Raw genomic sequence first — 14,925 nt, forward strand, 5'->3', positions numbered from 1 at the left:
ATTCTCTCTATTATTGTATTCGTGTGGACCTTTGGTCAGCCTCATCTCCACAGAACCATCCACATCATCTTGTCTTTTCCATCTCTGGAGTACACTCCCACTGTAGGGTCTGACTATTGAATCTTTGCAGAGACCCTGAGCGAGCGAATCGGTACGTGTCACCTAAAGATGGCGCTAGGTAAGGCCACGGCCGCTGCGCTTTGACTGCATCTGTGGAGTGGCAGTGGCTACGTTAGCGTCTGGTAAAGCGCAGTCGTTGCTGTCGCATGCATGTTCTCGGCCTTGACCCGAGGGCACCGCCTTACGCTTCATCATCATCATTACACATACACTCCTCTCTGTGAGGGGAAAGAGTAGACAACCATTTCATAAACTGTGGCTTCGTTGTAACTTGTACTTTTTTTCCAGTACGCCATTCCATATTCATTGTAGCAGCTGCATAAAGCAAGCTTTGCAAGTTCAAGGGAATTTCTGTCTACTTCTTTTGTATTAGTTTTTTGTATAGTAAGTGTAGACAACAGCAGTACTGTTTATTTTATTAACATGATGCATATTAGAAGTTAATAGTCACAGACTGTCACTGTATGCATTGTATGCCTCAAAGTGATGAATATTATGCTAAGCTTAATGAACTTGAAACATATTTATTTGCATCTAACAGTGGCTGTGTTTTTTACAGCAGGGTGGTCTAAATGAATGCTGTTCCACATGAGACAGAGAGTAAGATTCGTTGGGGTTGGGTTGAGAACATTAACAGTTTTGATATGTCAGCTGTTTCAGCATCAGAGCATTTCACAGTTCCACTAGGGAACCACCAAGCTAGTGTTGTGGGAGCCATAAATTTAAACAGTACATCATAAGTTTAGTGAATAATAGGTTTTAGTATTTCTATGGAATATGGATCTCATAGGTCATCAGATGAGGAGCAGGGCTGTGTTAGAAGCAGGTGCTGCACAGGGTGGTGCTTTGGCCCTGTGTGACTAAATGTTGAAAGTTGTGCTTGTTGTACAGTTTACAGCTTGTGTGCTTTAGAAGGCCCTGTGAAGAGTGCGCTGGAATACGCTGGCTAACTTCTACACTGTCCTTTTCCTTTCTTTCACTTTCATTTCTATGATTCACAATCTCTTTCTCTGGTGAGACCCTCCTTTCTCTTCTCTTCTCTTCTCTTCTCTTCTCTTCTCTTCTCTTCTCTTCTCTTCTCCTGACTTTCTGTTCACTTTTTCTTGTCTTTTCCTTTTTTTCCTATTGTCTTCTCTCATTCTCCTTCACATTCTATTCTTTCTTCACTCATCTTTCTCTTTTGTTTATCCTTCTTTCTCTTCTCCTCCCTCATCTCCTTTCCATCTCATCTCCTTTCCATCTCTTTTTCTCCTTCTCTTTTTCTACTTCTCTTTTTCTTTCTTCCGGTTTCTTGTTTCTCTTCTTCTACTCCGTTTTTCTATTCTATTTTCTCTTCTTATTTCCCTTTTCCTCTTCTCTTCTCTTCTCTTCTTCAGTGTCTCTCTTCTCTTCTTCACTGTTTCTCTGTTGTCTGTCCCTTAGGCCTCCAGACAGACGTCGTAGGGATCTGTTCGGGGTGGCTAATGGCACATTAGTGCGTGGTTTGGGCCAGAATGTAACCATGCAGGATGGCAACATGACTGACCCGGAGCTTGTGGAGCGTGTGTATCCGTTCTCAGAGACCACAGTGTACACTGAGTTCATGGAGATTGTGAACCTGCAGCCATTCACCGTCTACCGCATCGACATCCACGCCTGCAACCATGAGGTTGAGCGCTGCAGCGCCGCTGCTTTCGTCTTTTCCCGGACCAAACCTGCAGGTGAGCCCACCACAGCCCACACACTCCAAATGGAGCTGCAGAATGAACTCAGGCAGAACCAATCACACACTGATGACAGCCGTACTCCTTTCACCATACGGTCACACTGTGGTCTAGTTGTAGAGTTCTAGGCTTTTAAGAACCCAGTGAGTCTTCAAGTCAGCCTTAACAGACCCTAAACTGTCCATGTTTTATTCTGTTCTAACTTTCTAAAACACTTCAGCCAGCTAATCAGTGACCCTCAGTTTGATCTGAGTCTACAAAGCTAGACTTTAAACTAGAGATGTGCAATATGATGAAGCTTCATAGCTGTTGTGATACATTTTGTTATTGTGATAAACAGTATGCTTTTATAAGCATATTGTGAAGGTCATCAGTACTGAAACAACACTGACCAACTGCATGTTTCATGAAAAAAGAGCATAATTAATCTTGTTTTAATGCTTGTTTTAATGTTCTTGATGGCAGTTTTTGAATGTGTTGCTATAAGTGCATTGTGTCTGTGTCAGAATAATGTGATATGTACCATGTATCATGATTACCCTACTTCAGACTAACTCATAACTCTGTGGTTGTGTGTGTCTCCTATAAATCACAGAAGGTATACTTTTAAAAAACATTAGAGAGTTATTTGTAATCATCTTATCACATATTGTTGTCTGTACATGCTGATTGCAAATAATTTTACTAACCCACAATCTCTTGAAACTAAAGTAAACAGTACTTAATTTTATCTAATGTTAACTTTGATATCAGAGCAGCCTAATAGTTACCCTGGCTGTTATCAGTTGGCCAACTCCATGTTCATGTAGTCAAGGGTGATAGTCAATTTCATTTTTAAGCTTATTACACTTATTCTTTCATCATCAAGTGAACTCTTGTGTTACACAAATGAAGCAGATGAAGCGGACAACGAGTTCAGAGACAGACTGGAGTTCGGGTGGGTGGAAGGGAAGGCAATGAAAATAAGAAATGGAATTAAGAGCAGCTGTATTGTGAGCTGGAACAGAACCTGTTCCTGGACTGGCTGGATTCTCCACAACTGGATTGTGGACCTGTGTATCAGCAGAAGGAGTTTTGGAGTATTGTTTTTTTTGTTTTGTTTTTTTTTTTTGTTAAGAGAGGGTGTCTTTTCAGCAGTGCTTTGTCCTCTTCCAGAAAAAGCAGACGATATTCCCGGCCCAGTGACTCATGAGAAGGATGAGAGGGCAGAGGACATGGTTGTGCTGAGGTGGCCTGAACCCCCTCGACCCAGCGGACTCATTCTTATGTATGAAATCAAGTATCGTCAGGGAACAGAGGTGAGAACCAGCACTGCATCCCCCACACACTGCTGACAACTTCACAACAATTTATTTTAATTTGCACCACAATTCGGTTCAGTTTGTTTTAACTTGGTATTATTATTATAATAATACTAATAATACCTTAGATAATGTTGTGTGTGTGCGCGTGTGGGGGGGGTTACTATAGTTATCACTATTATTGTTAATATATTAAATATACAAATATGAACTGAGTAACTGTTTAGAGAAAAGTGGAATATAGAAATACATCAGAAATTGTTGGATAAGAATTCGAAAATAGCTTGAGAATTTTATTTTTACCAAAATAGGAGTGCATATTTTACGGATATTGACTACAATCAATTCTCATGTTCCTAAAACGATGCATTTTAAACTCCACCCTCAGGTTGATGCCTCACGCTGTATTTTTATGCAGTTTATGCAGTTTTTATGCATTTTAATGCAGACTGACAGATTTTTTTGTGTATGTTCAGCCTGAGAAGCACGAGTGCGTGTCACGTCAGCAGTACCGGGAGCTGAGAGGAACAAGATTGACCAACTTGGGTTTTGGCAATTACTCGGCCCGAGTGAGGGCTACCTCACTGGCTGGCAATGGCTCCTGGACCGAGCCAGTGTCCTTCTACGTTCCTCCACCTCACCGTAAGGAACCCATACATACTACACAATGTGACCTCCATTACTGAATTTAAGAACCGGAGAGCGCATTGCTGACTGGTAGTGGTGACCCTTTGCAAGACACTGGTATTTGTGATTTAGTGAAGTTGTAGGTGTAGTTATAAATCATTAATAATACAGTTGTTTTATTGATCTCGACAGAAGCCTATGAGAACATGCTCTATCTAGCCATCACTGTCCCCATCATAGTGCTGATCGCGCTTATTGGCCTCATCAGCACCATCATCATTGTTAAAAAGAAGAGGTATGTCCAATTTCTGAACCTTCAACATTGCAATGACTTTACTGTATTGTTGATGAAATGCTGATGTTTCATCTCACCTTCCCTAGGCACAGTGATAGATTGGGGAATGGGGTTCTATATGCCTCTGTGAACCCTGAGTACTTCAGTGCAGCAGAGAGTAAGTACTGCTTTAAATTTGCACATTTGACATCAAAGGCATAAAGATATCTAGTGAAAGGTTAACATTTATGATAAAATGAGTGAGAATGGAAGTACAGTCAGTTAGCTTTACCAGTAATAGTAAAGAGTTTTAATTTGTATTTCTTTTTTTGTTCCTAGTGTACGTACCAGATGAGTGGGAAGTGGCACGGGAGAAGATTACTTTGTGTCGAGAGCTGGGTCAGGGTTCCTTTGGCATGGTGTATGAAGGCATTGCCAAAGGTGTTGTCAAGGATGAACCTGAGACCAGGGTGGCCATCAAGACGGTCAATGAGTCAGCCAGCATGCGCGAACGCATAGAGTTCCTCAATGAAGCCTCCGTCATGAAAGAGTTCAATTGTCACCATGTGGTAAGAAATAAGAAAAAAAACTCAACTAGCTGTTTATAGTTGATAAACTAGTTGATAAAAATGGACAGTTCTCTTACAGTAAGTGATGTAGCAAACTGAAGATTTATGCTGAATACTGCACTTCAACAAAGCAAAGCTTTGTAGAGACAGAGGGTAAGTTTAGCAATGGGATAGTTCCGACTTTTTTTAGGGAACCATCCATTCAATGAACAACATACTTGATTTTGTCTTGATTCAGTTTAATACACAAACACCTCCCCACCACAGGAAAAAATGGTCTAATCCAGTAGTGTATCAAATTAAATCTGCCCAATTAATCAATGTAATGATGTGTGATTCAAAATGTTGGCAAAGCAGAAGAAAGAGGCCAAATGAGTCAGAATCTTTTATTTTGTCATGGAAAAATGTTTCCATACTTGATTTTGACCCACCCATACTGCAGATGTTTTGCACAGTTTTTAGGTTTTACCAAAACTGGGTCATTCTTTGTCTGCATTATCACTGATAGAAACCAGTATAAGATGAATGTCAGTGAAGAAGGCTGCTATCTCATCAGAACCACTGAACATGTGTATATGACGACTGTATACCATAACAGTTCCAAGTAATAGTACAGAAGATTCTTAAAAAATCATCCTACGTGTACTGAATACAGCTCAATGTGCTTTACAAGGGGGAAGGCTATAAAATGCAGGGTAAGAGAACAAACGGAAAATAGAAAAGAGAAAAGCATTAAAAAATAGCAAAGCCATATATATATATATAGAATTGATTAATTGTTCTACAGATTAGTGTGAAAATACTTATTTCTTTTTGATACACAATAAACTCTGTTTGGAATGGCAAACTTTCAGTCCACTTGCCCAACCAGGCAAGGTGTGAGGAGAAACTGATTTTGACCCTGCCTTTGGGGTTCATATTCTTTGGGCTCTGATGTTGAGGACTAAACCAGTGGAGTGTGTGCTCAACCTGTTCTGTTCCCTCTTTATTCAAGGTGCGGCTGCTTGGCGTGGTTTCACAAGGTCAGCCCACTCTGGTGATCATGGAGCTGATGACACGAGGGGACCTGAAGAGCTACCTGCGCTCCCTCCGCTCCAAACAGGCACTGAAACTTACAACACTAATGTTAATCTGTTCCATTAGCTATTCACTCTATAGATGTACATGAAGGTGCATCAGCTAGCACCCTGCAGGTCAAATCAGGCTGCGGGGGGAAAAATATTTTAGCTCTCAGGTCTCCCTATATTCAAATTTGAAAATGATTTTGAACAACCACATAAATCAGGGATTTATTTCAAAAGTGAGTTTAAACTATACAGCTCTTTAAACTCAAATGATGGTGTGTGAGAAGCATAATGTTTAAAATGAGAAACAGTAATTTAACATTGATGAAAGCTGGCATAATGTGTCTGTTTGTCCATTCTTCGTGTAAAAATGAGTCATCTGAGTCAACTTTCTGTCTCATAGTTTTGGACAAAGTCATTGTGTTAGCTTACAGCAGGAGAGTTCAGTCCTCCACAAAGGGCTGGTATGGCTGCAGGTTTTAATTCCAGCAAAGCAGGAGAACATCAGATATCAGTTGGTTAAATTAAACAGATCAGTTGGTTGAATTAAACAGGTTCTATTCATTCAGAATGAAAACGTGCAGCTACGCTGACCTTTTATGGATAAAATTGAACACCTCTGGCTTACATTAATTCAAGTTTTCGTTGGTAGAAAAATGACGAGTTATTTTCCACCAGTCACAGTGCAGCAGGCCATGAACAGGCATCAGTGATATGAACTGATGCCAGCACATTTTTGTGATGTTGGCAAGTGAGGATGGAAGTATTTAGGCTACTAAATAAAAAATAAGATATTGATTGTATCTGAAGAACTACCTTTTGTAAATAAATATGGACATTTAAAAAGTTTTGTCCAAAAAATGTTATACTCAGTCCGGCATCCCCTAAACCAAAATACTTGGTACCAGGCCATATGTAATTGATGACCCCTGACGTTTAGTAGCTCTGTCCCTTATGCATTTTATCATAGTCACACGTGAAGTCTCAGTGTCCCATTTAAGTGCAAATTCAGCCACAGTCTGTATATATCTCTCTAGAAGTACTGTACTGTATCGCCGTGTAAACTAAAAGCATCCTAAATCGCATGGGCCAATATTCCTCCCTGGTTGACATTTCTGTCTAGTTCATAGAATTCTCTAATTCCATGTATATGGACTATCCCTGTGCAGAACATTCTAAACAGCATTAGCCTAAATTGTAAATTGTAAATCTCTCTCTCTCTCTCTCTCTCTCTCTCTCTCTCTCTCTCTCTCTCACTGAGTCATGTGATGTTTTTCCCAGACTGCTCTGCTCAGTTCAGGAACAAAGACACCATGGGAGATGTAGTAAAATAGAGAAAGAGAGCAAAGGCATTGTAAAAATTTGACACCTTCCCCTCTGGTTCTGCAGCAAGGGTCATGTAGCCAACACCTGCCATCACTGAAGAAGATGATTCAGATGGCCGGGGAAATCTCAGACGGCATGGCATACCTCAATGCCAACAAATTCGTCCACCGGGACCTGGCTGCCAGGAACTGCATGGTGGCCGAGGACTTCACCGTCAAGATCGGAGGTGATTAATGCTTATTCATAGGGTTGCACCAATAATGTATCAGTATTGACTCCGATACCGATACTTAAATGCAGGATCTGTATTGGCAATTTCTGACAGTAGGTGTAACTTCATTAAAGTGAGCAACATGTTGGCGGTTTGGGTTGACAAGCAGTAGTTAAAATGCTAAGAGCAAAATCTGTATAAAATCTTCTGTAATAGTGGGTGATACACTAGTTGAAGTTGTTCCTAAGGCATTAGTTTAATCTGTATTCCACAAATAAGCCAGACAACACACTGTACATACAATGCAAAACATGCTAACGGCAGCCCTTTACCTGAATGGTTGACTCAGGCTTCTTTTAGTAATCCCTCATCTGCTGCTATTTAGTCGCTAGCAATCAAGAGTTAATGTTAGACCAGGTTGTTATTAAGGGAGCAAACAATAGAGAGACATATGGATGGAATTGCCAGTTTCTTGGGATAATGATAGCTTTTAGCCTCAGTTTAGGCTTTAGCATAGCAAAAAGTGTAATTGTGTAAATTATCAGGATTTATAGGCTAGTATCAGTACTCAGTATCAGCTGATACTTCCAGTATCTGTATCAGAAGGGAAAAAGTGGTACTGGTGCATCTCTACTTATAAACACTCCAAAGGCACTGTTCCAGTGTAAATAAAGTATTTAGAAACACTGGAGAAGCACAGAGAAAAGAACCTTATAAATCTTACTGGGACAAGCTTTGAAGGAAGGTGGTGAAAGGAGCAGTTCTACTGTGCAGCATCCCCTCATTTATCTCATCTGTACTTTCCTCTTACTTTATCCGTACTTTATCCAGACTTTGGCATGACGCGAGACATCTACGAGACGGACTACTATCGGAAAGGAGGCAAAGGGCTACTGCCGGTCCGCTGGATGTCCCCTGAGTCTCTGAAAGATGGCGTTTTCACCACCAACTCTGATGTCTGGTAGGAGCAATGTGTCCTCAGTGGCTTTCAAACACATTTGCATGCACTACACAGTGGGTGGTTCTGCTGCCACCCATCAGAGTGTGTGAGTGCATGCCTGTGCTGCTGCCTGCAGCGGAGACCGGAATCAAGCTCAGCAGCTGAAATGACACATCCCTCTTCACTCGCCTAACTACTTTTCAACAGAAACTCAAGAGCTCGAATCCTCTAGCAGCTTCTCTGTGTTTTCTTAACTCAGGCAGCCACGGGAAGCCTCACAGGCTCCCATGAGGTGATAAAAATTTTATGTGTTGTTTTTTCCCCCCTCTTATGTCCCATGTAGAAAGATACTACATCATTGTCCAAACCCCAGCCGGTCGAAACTTGCCCAACTCATTGTCTCTCTCTCTCGCTCAGACTCCATGTCTCTCCACTGTGTTGCCTGAGCCCAGGGCCGCCGCAGCAATAACTTAGTCAAATGGAGAAATACTGCCGCGGACCCGCTCCTTTATTTTGTGTGGTTTCCCAATCGCGAGCGTCCCACCAGCTCGGTGCCGCGGTGCGCTGCTAACCTCCTCCAGATGTTCACTAATGACGGGCTCGCGGGTGCCAGCCCCGTCCCCTCTCCGGATAAGCCGCTTTTGAAGTGCTCCGGATGAAAAGAGCCGACGAGAGCTCCCGTCCCGAACGCCCATAAAACTCACCGTTAGGTGTCTTCATTTGTTCCTTCCTTTTTTCCTTTTTTTCAAGAAAACCTCCCCTGCTTTGCTGTGGTTTTGTCTTTCAACACACTGCTGTTGCAGCCAATTAGATACAAGTCACTGTTGTAACAGGCCCGCTTTAAGGGCTATGGAGCTGTGTCTCTGATCCTAGGCCAGCGCGGAAAATGTGTCCTCGGAGAGTTAATGAATAATGACTGGCAACAGTGAGCGCTTTGTGCGCTTCTCTTTTTTTTCTCTGTGTGTGTGTTTTGTTTTTACGAGGGACTCGTGTAGGCCTTTCTGCTCCTCTGTCGCTCCCTCTTGCCGGCCGCCGGAGGACGTATAGACTCGTTTGCATTAATGAGGAACACATGGCCAACAAAAACACAGCACCAAAATAAATATAGTAGTACTTCAGCTTTGCAGCTGTGGTTGTGTTTGTATTCAGCTTGAGTATGAAAATGCACTATATTGTTTTGTTGTTAGAGGATTGAAAACACACTTGAACAGTAAAGGCTGAGAGGGCTGCCTGTTGTGGGCTACTATAGCTTTTAGCCTCCACTAGACTGCCATTGTCTGGAAGCAGCTCATATTGTGGGACAGGACGCGGTGCTGTCCTCGGATGGCCTTGTTTTCGTTCCGTCCAAGTCAATCGAGTTACGCCAGGTCCGTATGAAGAGCTGGTGGCGTAAGCACAGAGACAGGCTGTTGTGACATTTACCAGGATGTGGATGCTGATAGACATGTGTGTTGCATCTAACTCCGCCTGTCCCCTCTTCCCCTCTCTCTCTAGGTCATTCGGGGTAGTGTTGTGGGAGATAGCTACCCTTGCAGAGCAGCCTTACCAGGGCATGTCCAACGAGCAGGTATTGCGCTTCGTCATGGAGGGAGGACTCCTGGATAAGCCGGACAATTGCCCAGACATGCTGTGAGTCCTTTTCTCTCTGCCTCGGACCAAAAACTGTTCTGACATGTTAGTTCGGAAGACACAACACATGCAGGCGTTTCTTAGACCGCTTTAAATGGGCCATATCTTAGAAAACAAAATGTCCTTTCCATGTATTTAAATAAAAGGTTTGATGTACTGTACAAGCATTGTTAAAATTTCAAAACACACCACTCACTCCCCAGTCCATACAGTCCATATATGGAAACCAAGCTGCAAAAAACAGCTCATTTTGAATTCTTTGTGGTTGTGATGCCACAACCAAGAACAAATTTACATGTTACTGTTCATTCAGCCTACAGCAGTTTAGCCCATCTAAGCACACTGAAGCAATATGGAGTGTTTTTACTGCATACAATCTGAAAATCCCCAAAAGTTGTTCTGTTCCTGGCTGTCAGCTAGCAAATCTATCATTGCAGCCTTTCAAGTATCCAAAGATCCAAAGGCTATAAGAAGTGGCTGAAGTTTCTGCGGACATTCTAAGGATATTCAGTTTAAAGTTCAGAATTTACTCCATGCGTTTCGGCTCCGAACTGTTTTTAGAATGAGGCAGCCAATCAGAAGAGATGACACTTACATGTATCACTATTAAAGGCACAGTAACAAAAACAGCCTGTTTAATTCTAAGGGATAGATGTTGGAAAATGGTAAGGTAAAAATGAATAAAGATGATTATGGGTCTTTAATATCATGCATCTGTGGATTATATTATAATTGGACAAATAAATGCAAACTACAGAGTACACCTAAAAATGTTAATATGAAATGGAAGTCATTCAGCATGATCTCATTTACGTAACCACAACCAGCCATAGCTTTCATTTATAATTTGCAGTGTTTGCATTTTGGAAAGGAGTATTCCAAAGTGTAGAATCCCTGTTTGTGCTGATGGCCTTAAAGACTCTCCCACCTCCTTTAGGCTTAGGTTAACCCTTCTGCATCCTGCCCTGCTCTGAGTCTATTTACAGAAGCAGTTCTAAGCTTGAATGCAGATATTACATCAGCAGGTGTGCATGGCAGTGTGGAGCCTGACCGGTGACATTAACGTCACAGGTTAAAAGGAGCTGGGTGAGCTCACGGTGTCTGGGTGCTTCCTTCTCCGCAGTAAGCCGAAGCCCATAGAAGGGATGCCATGGCCAGTGGGTGAGAGATGCCTGTCATTCCCTCAGCCAGATCAGTGTCTGGCCTGCCTGCTCCAGATGGGCTCAACAAACCAGACAATTAGCGCCAGTCACCGGGAACATGTTCCCCTGTGAGTGTGTGTGTGCACACGCCTGTGTGAGTGAGAGTGTTGATGTGTGCTTCACAGAGCGGCCGCACCGTGCCTTTCTCCTTTTCTGGACCGGTGTGAGTGAACAGGCATGAGGTCTTTCCCTCCGCTCACACACTACCCTCACACACACCCACGATGCAGTGGTGACCTCACTTTACAGACCAGGACCACTGTTGTTCAGACAAACCATCGTTTCCATAGTAGCCCCACCAGGGTGTCTTGCTTCCATGGGCATGTGTGCGCAGCAGGGCTGAACATATGCTGAACTGCACCGTAAAGCCCTGTTCTTCCAAATAAAGAGCCACAAAGTAACAAACTAGGTACAGGTGAGAATCGTACAATATTTGAAAAGTTATGAAAGTGTAAAAATCTGAATAGTGAATTAGAATGTTGATACGCACATTAGCTTACGTTATACGCTCTCTGAATTACCATGAGATGTCTTAACTGTTTGCTCCACCAGAGGGCAGTGTAAAGCCTGCATCTTGTGTTTAGGTCAGAGTTTCTTATCTGTTTCTTATCTGTTTTGTCCCTACTGGATTTTTTTTAATTTCCTTTACTACAGCGGTTCTTAGAGCTTCTCTGAGCACAAATCTGAAAACGAAATAGAAATCGGTCAGTTTGGCTACAGTGTCTTATTTTTTATTGAATTTTTTTTTTATTGAAGTCTTTGGTCCAATAGGGTTACTTCTTTTTGCAGATTTTGCATATTTTCATGAGAAACTTGACCACAATTCGATCATTTCTCATGAAGTGATAAAACAGGCCAATATCTCAACAAATCACCATCAAGATTTTAAATACCAGCTCTCTCTCTCTCACACACTCACATACACGCAAAACAAAACATACCAAGAGTCTGTGCTGTCTTGGAGAATCCAGTACCACTCTTATTAGAAAAATTGAGTTCTAATAGTTTGAGTTTCCCAGAAATCGTCCCTATTCTTAGCACACTTAATGGGTGGTTGTTTAGTGTTGTATGAGGCCATTTTGATTATTTGTAAATGTTTATATACAGAATTACCAGATGATAACACCTACCTTGTATCTACACAAGCTGTCCATTTTATTAGGTCCTCCTACCTTATAGCTCCACTATGTAGGTGTATAGTTACAGACTGTATAGTATCAGCCACCTCTGCTCCATTCATCATCGGTTAGTCTCTGGCCCAGCACTGCTGTTTTGGGTGGTGGTCCATTCTAAGTGCAGCAGTAACACTGACATGGTAGTGTGTGTGTGATGCTGGTACAAGTGTGTCAGGCACAGCAGTGTTGCTGGGTTTTTACACGCTTTGTAGCTGACACCTGCTGGACCTATATTGTTGGTACACCTTTTAAGTGTTAGCTCATCTTTTTCCTTTTACGGTTTGTTTTAGCCATCTTTAAGCCCTTCATTGTTGGCCAGTTTCTGGCTACAGGGCCCGTGTTGGTTGGATATTTTTGGGTGCTGGACCACTGTCAACCTAGCAATGATACGTCAGCAACACTGTGGCATCTTTAAGAGTGACTAGCCTTAAGAGTACTTTTTTGTTTGTTTGTTTGTCTGGTTGGTTTTGGCGGGGTGTGTGGAGGGTGATAGGTTGGTGTTATTATTTGAATATTTTTTTAATAACGCCTTAAATTCTAATATCAAATTTAACCAAAATGCCCATCCCTATTACAAACCTGACTGACTGTAGCTAAAGATGGCACTGATGCCGTTATTAACATCAATACCAGCAGAACACAACAAATAAGATATCAGAACAAAAAGGTAATCTTTAAACAAAAGTAGATCGATTTTAGCCTGAAATGCCCAGAAATGCTTGAAGCTAAAACGGACACTGATCTAATACAAGGTATCAATATGTGGCAATACCAGCGGAAAAAACGGAATCGGATATTAGAAGGAAAAACATAATGAATCTGATTCAGTCCTGTAACAAATCTATCCTGAAGTAACACACACTCACGCTCTGTGATGTTGTTTGCTGTGTGTGTCCTCATGTGGGGTAGTAGAGTGTTTGAGTAGTGTGAGTGTGATAGACTACTTCTAGATGCTCATCTTAAGTAAAATGCTTCAGTTTAGCTTATTATAAAGCTTAGCAGCTTTCAGAGAAAAAATATCGGATATCTAGTATCGGTGTCGGACGATACTCAAGGTATCAGTATCTAACCACCCCGATTTATTTATTTTAATTAAATTAGTGGTAAATATGAAGATGTTTTCCACTGGGTACTATTTCACCTTGCATCTACAATCACATACAAAAGTTAATCTATCCTCTCCAAGGAACAAACCTAAATATCACATTTTTCTTCAAATTTTAGTCCACAGTTTCTGTTTATGTGCTGAGTTAACATATAGCCCAAAAAAAACATCAAGTATAAAATGTCCCAAAACTTTTGCACACGACCCAATTTTTGTTTTGCCAATATGTTAAACTCTGCAAATAAACAGTAATTGTGCATGAATGTTTTGGGGAGAAAATGCCTGCGTTAAATAAAGTGTCAAAAAACATAAAACAACCTGAGACATCAGGCAATGTATTCATAACAATTTTGTGCAATAACATCCCATCAAGTTAAAAATAGCTCCTTTAAAACCTCAGTAGCTTTTAAAGCAAAATATCAGATGAGTACCAGACATCTTTAACACCTTTAACTTTGCCTCTTCTACCACAGACTGTACCATCTCAATTCCTCTGAGACCAAGGGCATATCGGTGACCGCATGCTCAAATATGAGAAAGGATTTGACACCAGAACCCGGCCTACTGCTCTAAAAACAGGACTATGACCTGTGATCTCCAGTGACCTCTTTACCAGCCCCGTTTTGCCCACAGAGACTTGCTGCCTTCATGTGTGTGTGATTAAGGCCGGCTGACAGTGAGCGGGCACTGACAGGCATTTATTACCTGCCGTTTTTTGATTTGACATCAGCCAGATGGCCCCCATAAAGAAAAGTGCGAGCCCAGCAAAGGCCAGACAGGACAGGTTACTCGCGAGCGCCGGCCCGTGTCCAACCATTACTGTCATTTTTCAGGGGAGGCCGCGGAGCCCGCTTTAAACCACTGGCATAATCAACTTTTCCAAGGGCCCTCAATGTGGGTCCCGAAAAAGAAGCCTCCCCTGTTATGGTGCAGAGCTTGACATGAGGCGCGTGCCCTGGAATGTCTTAGCAAGGCTGGAGAGGGCTGTTACTCCAGGCAGGCAGAGCTGACCCATAGGCATTTATTTCAGTGAGCCAGCCAGTGCGAAGGGTATTCTTAGCTTGTTTGTCTAAGATGTGGTGAGTGCAGCATCGAGCTATAATGATCCTGGGTTTTCTGATGTTGTTTTGAAGTTGTTTTCGTTTTTTTTTTTCTGCCCCCCCCCACCAGTGTCTTGCCATGATTGGATCTACCGACTCGGCTGTCTCATATTTCATGACGGTTAAATATTACAGTACATGTTGTGTATCTTATGTGCATGACTGCAGAATGTTCTGGAAGCTCTCTGCTCAGTGATGTTTCCAGGTGCTCTGGCTTGGCTCTGGTGAACACTGCCACCTGTTGATCAACCTGTGTCAGTCACATCACACAGTGCTGTTGTTGATATTTAAGGGGTCCATGGTCTACATTTCTCTTGTATTTAATTTTTCCTCCTAAAGTCCTTTTAAAGTTTTTGTAGTTTTATGTACCAAAAACAGCTGTAATTCATTTGAACATAAGTATTTTCCAAACTCTCTTTATCCCTTAGTATTAAACATGTGTTTTTTGTTATTGTGCCTTTAATACTGATATATGATACTGATCTCTGTTCTGATTGACTGCCCTGTATAGTGCCCCATTAAAAAGCAGTCTAGGGTTGCAATGTATTGAACAAACTGTTCAGTTCAGATTGAAATCCT

At 41.9% G+C, this 14,925-nt stretch overlaps 1 protein-coding gene across 2 annotated transcripts in view; it reads left to right on the forward strand.

Moving 5' to 3' along the window:
- Positions 1-14,925, forward strand: part of igf1ra (insulin-like growth factor 1a receptor) — a 129,531-nt gene that overhangs the window by 111,787 nt on the left and 2,819 nt on the right. For both annotated transcript variants that reach the window (XM_036585556.1, XM_036585557.1), the window contains 10 exons: positions 1,543-1,820; positions 2,979-3,121; positions 3,601-3,766; positions 3,944-4,046; positions 4,133-4,203; positions 4,365-4,594; positions 5,589-5,696; positions 7,048-7,210; positions 8,027-8,156; positions 9,630-9,764. In XM_036585556.1, coding sequence (XP_036441449.1) covers positions 1,543-1,820; positions 2,979-3,121; positions 3,601-3,766; positions 3,944-4,046; positions 4,133-4,203; positions 4,365-4,594; positions 5,589-5,696; positions 7,048-7,210; positions 8,027-8,156; positions 9,630-9,764 — 1,527 coding nt within the window. The remainder of the gene's footprint in view (positions 1-1,542; positions 1,821-2,978; positions 3,122-3,600; positions 3,767-3,943; positions 4,047-4,132; positions 4,204-4,364; positions 4,595-5,588; positions 5,697-7,047; positions 7,211-8,026; positions 8,157-9,629; positions 9,765-14,925) is intronic.

This window comes from Colossoma macropomum, unplaced genomic scaffold (assembly GCF_904425465.1).
Source record: "Colossoma macropomum unplaced genomic scaffold, Colossoma_macropomum, whole genome shotgun sequence".
Lineage (NCBI taxonomy): Eukaryota > Metazoa > Chordata > Actinopteri > Characiformes > Serrasalmidae > Colossoma > Colossoma macropomum.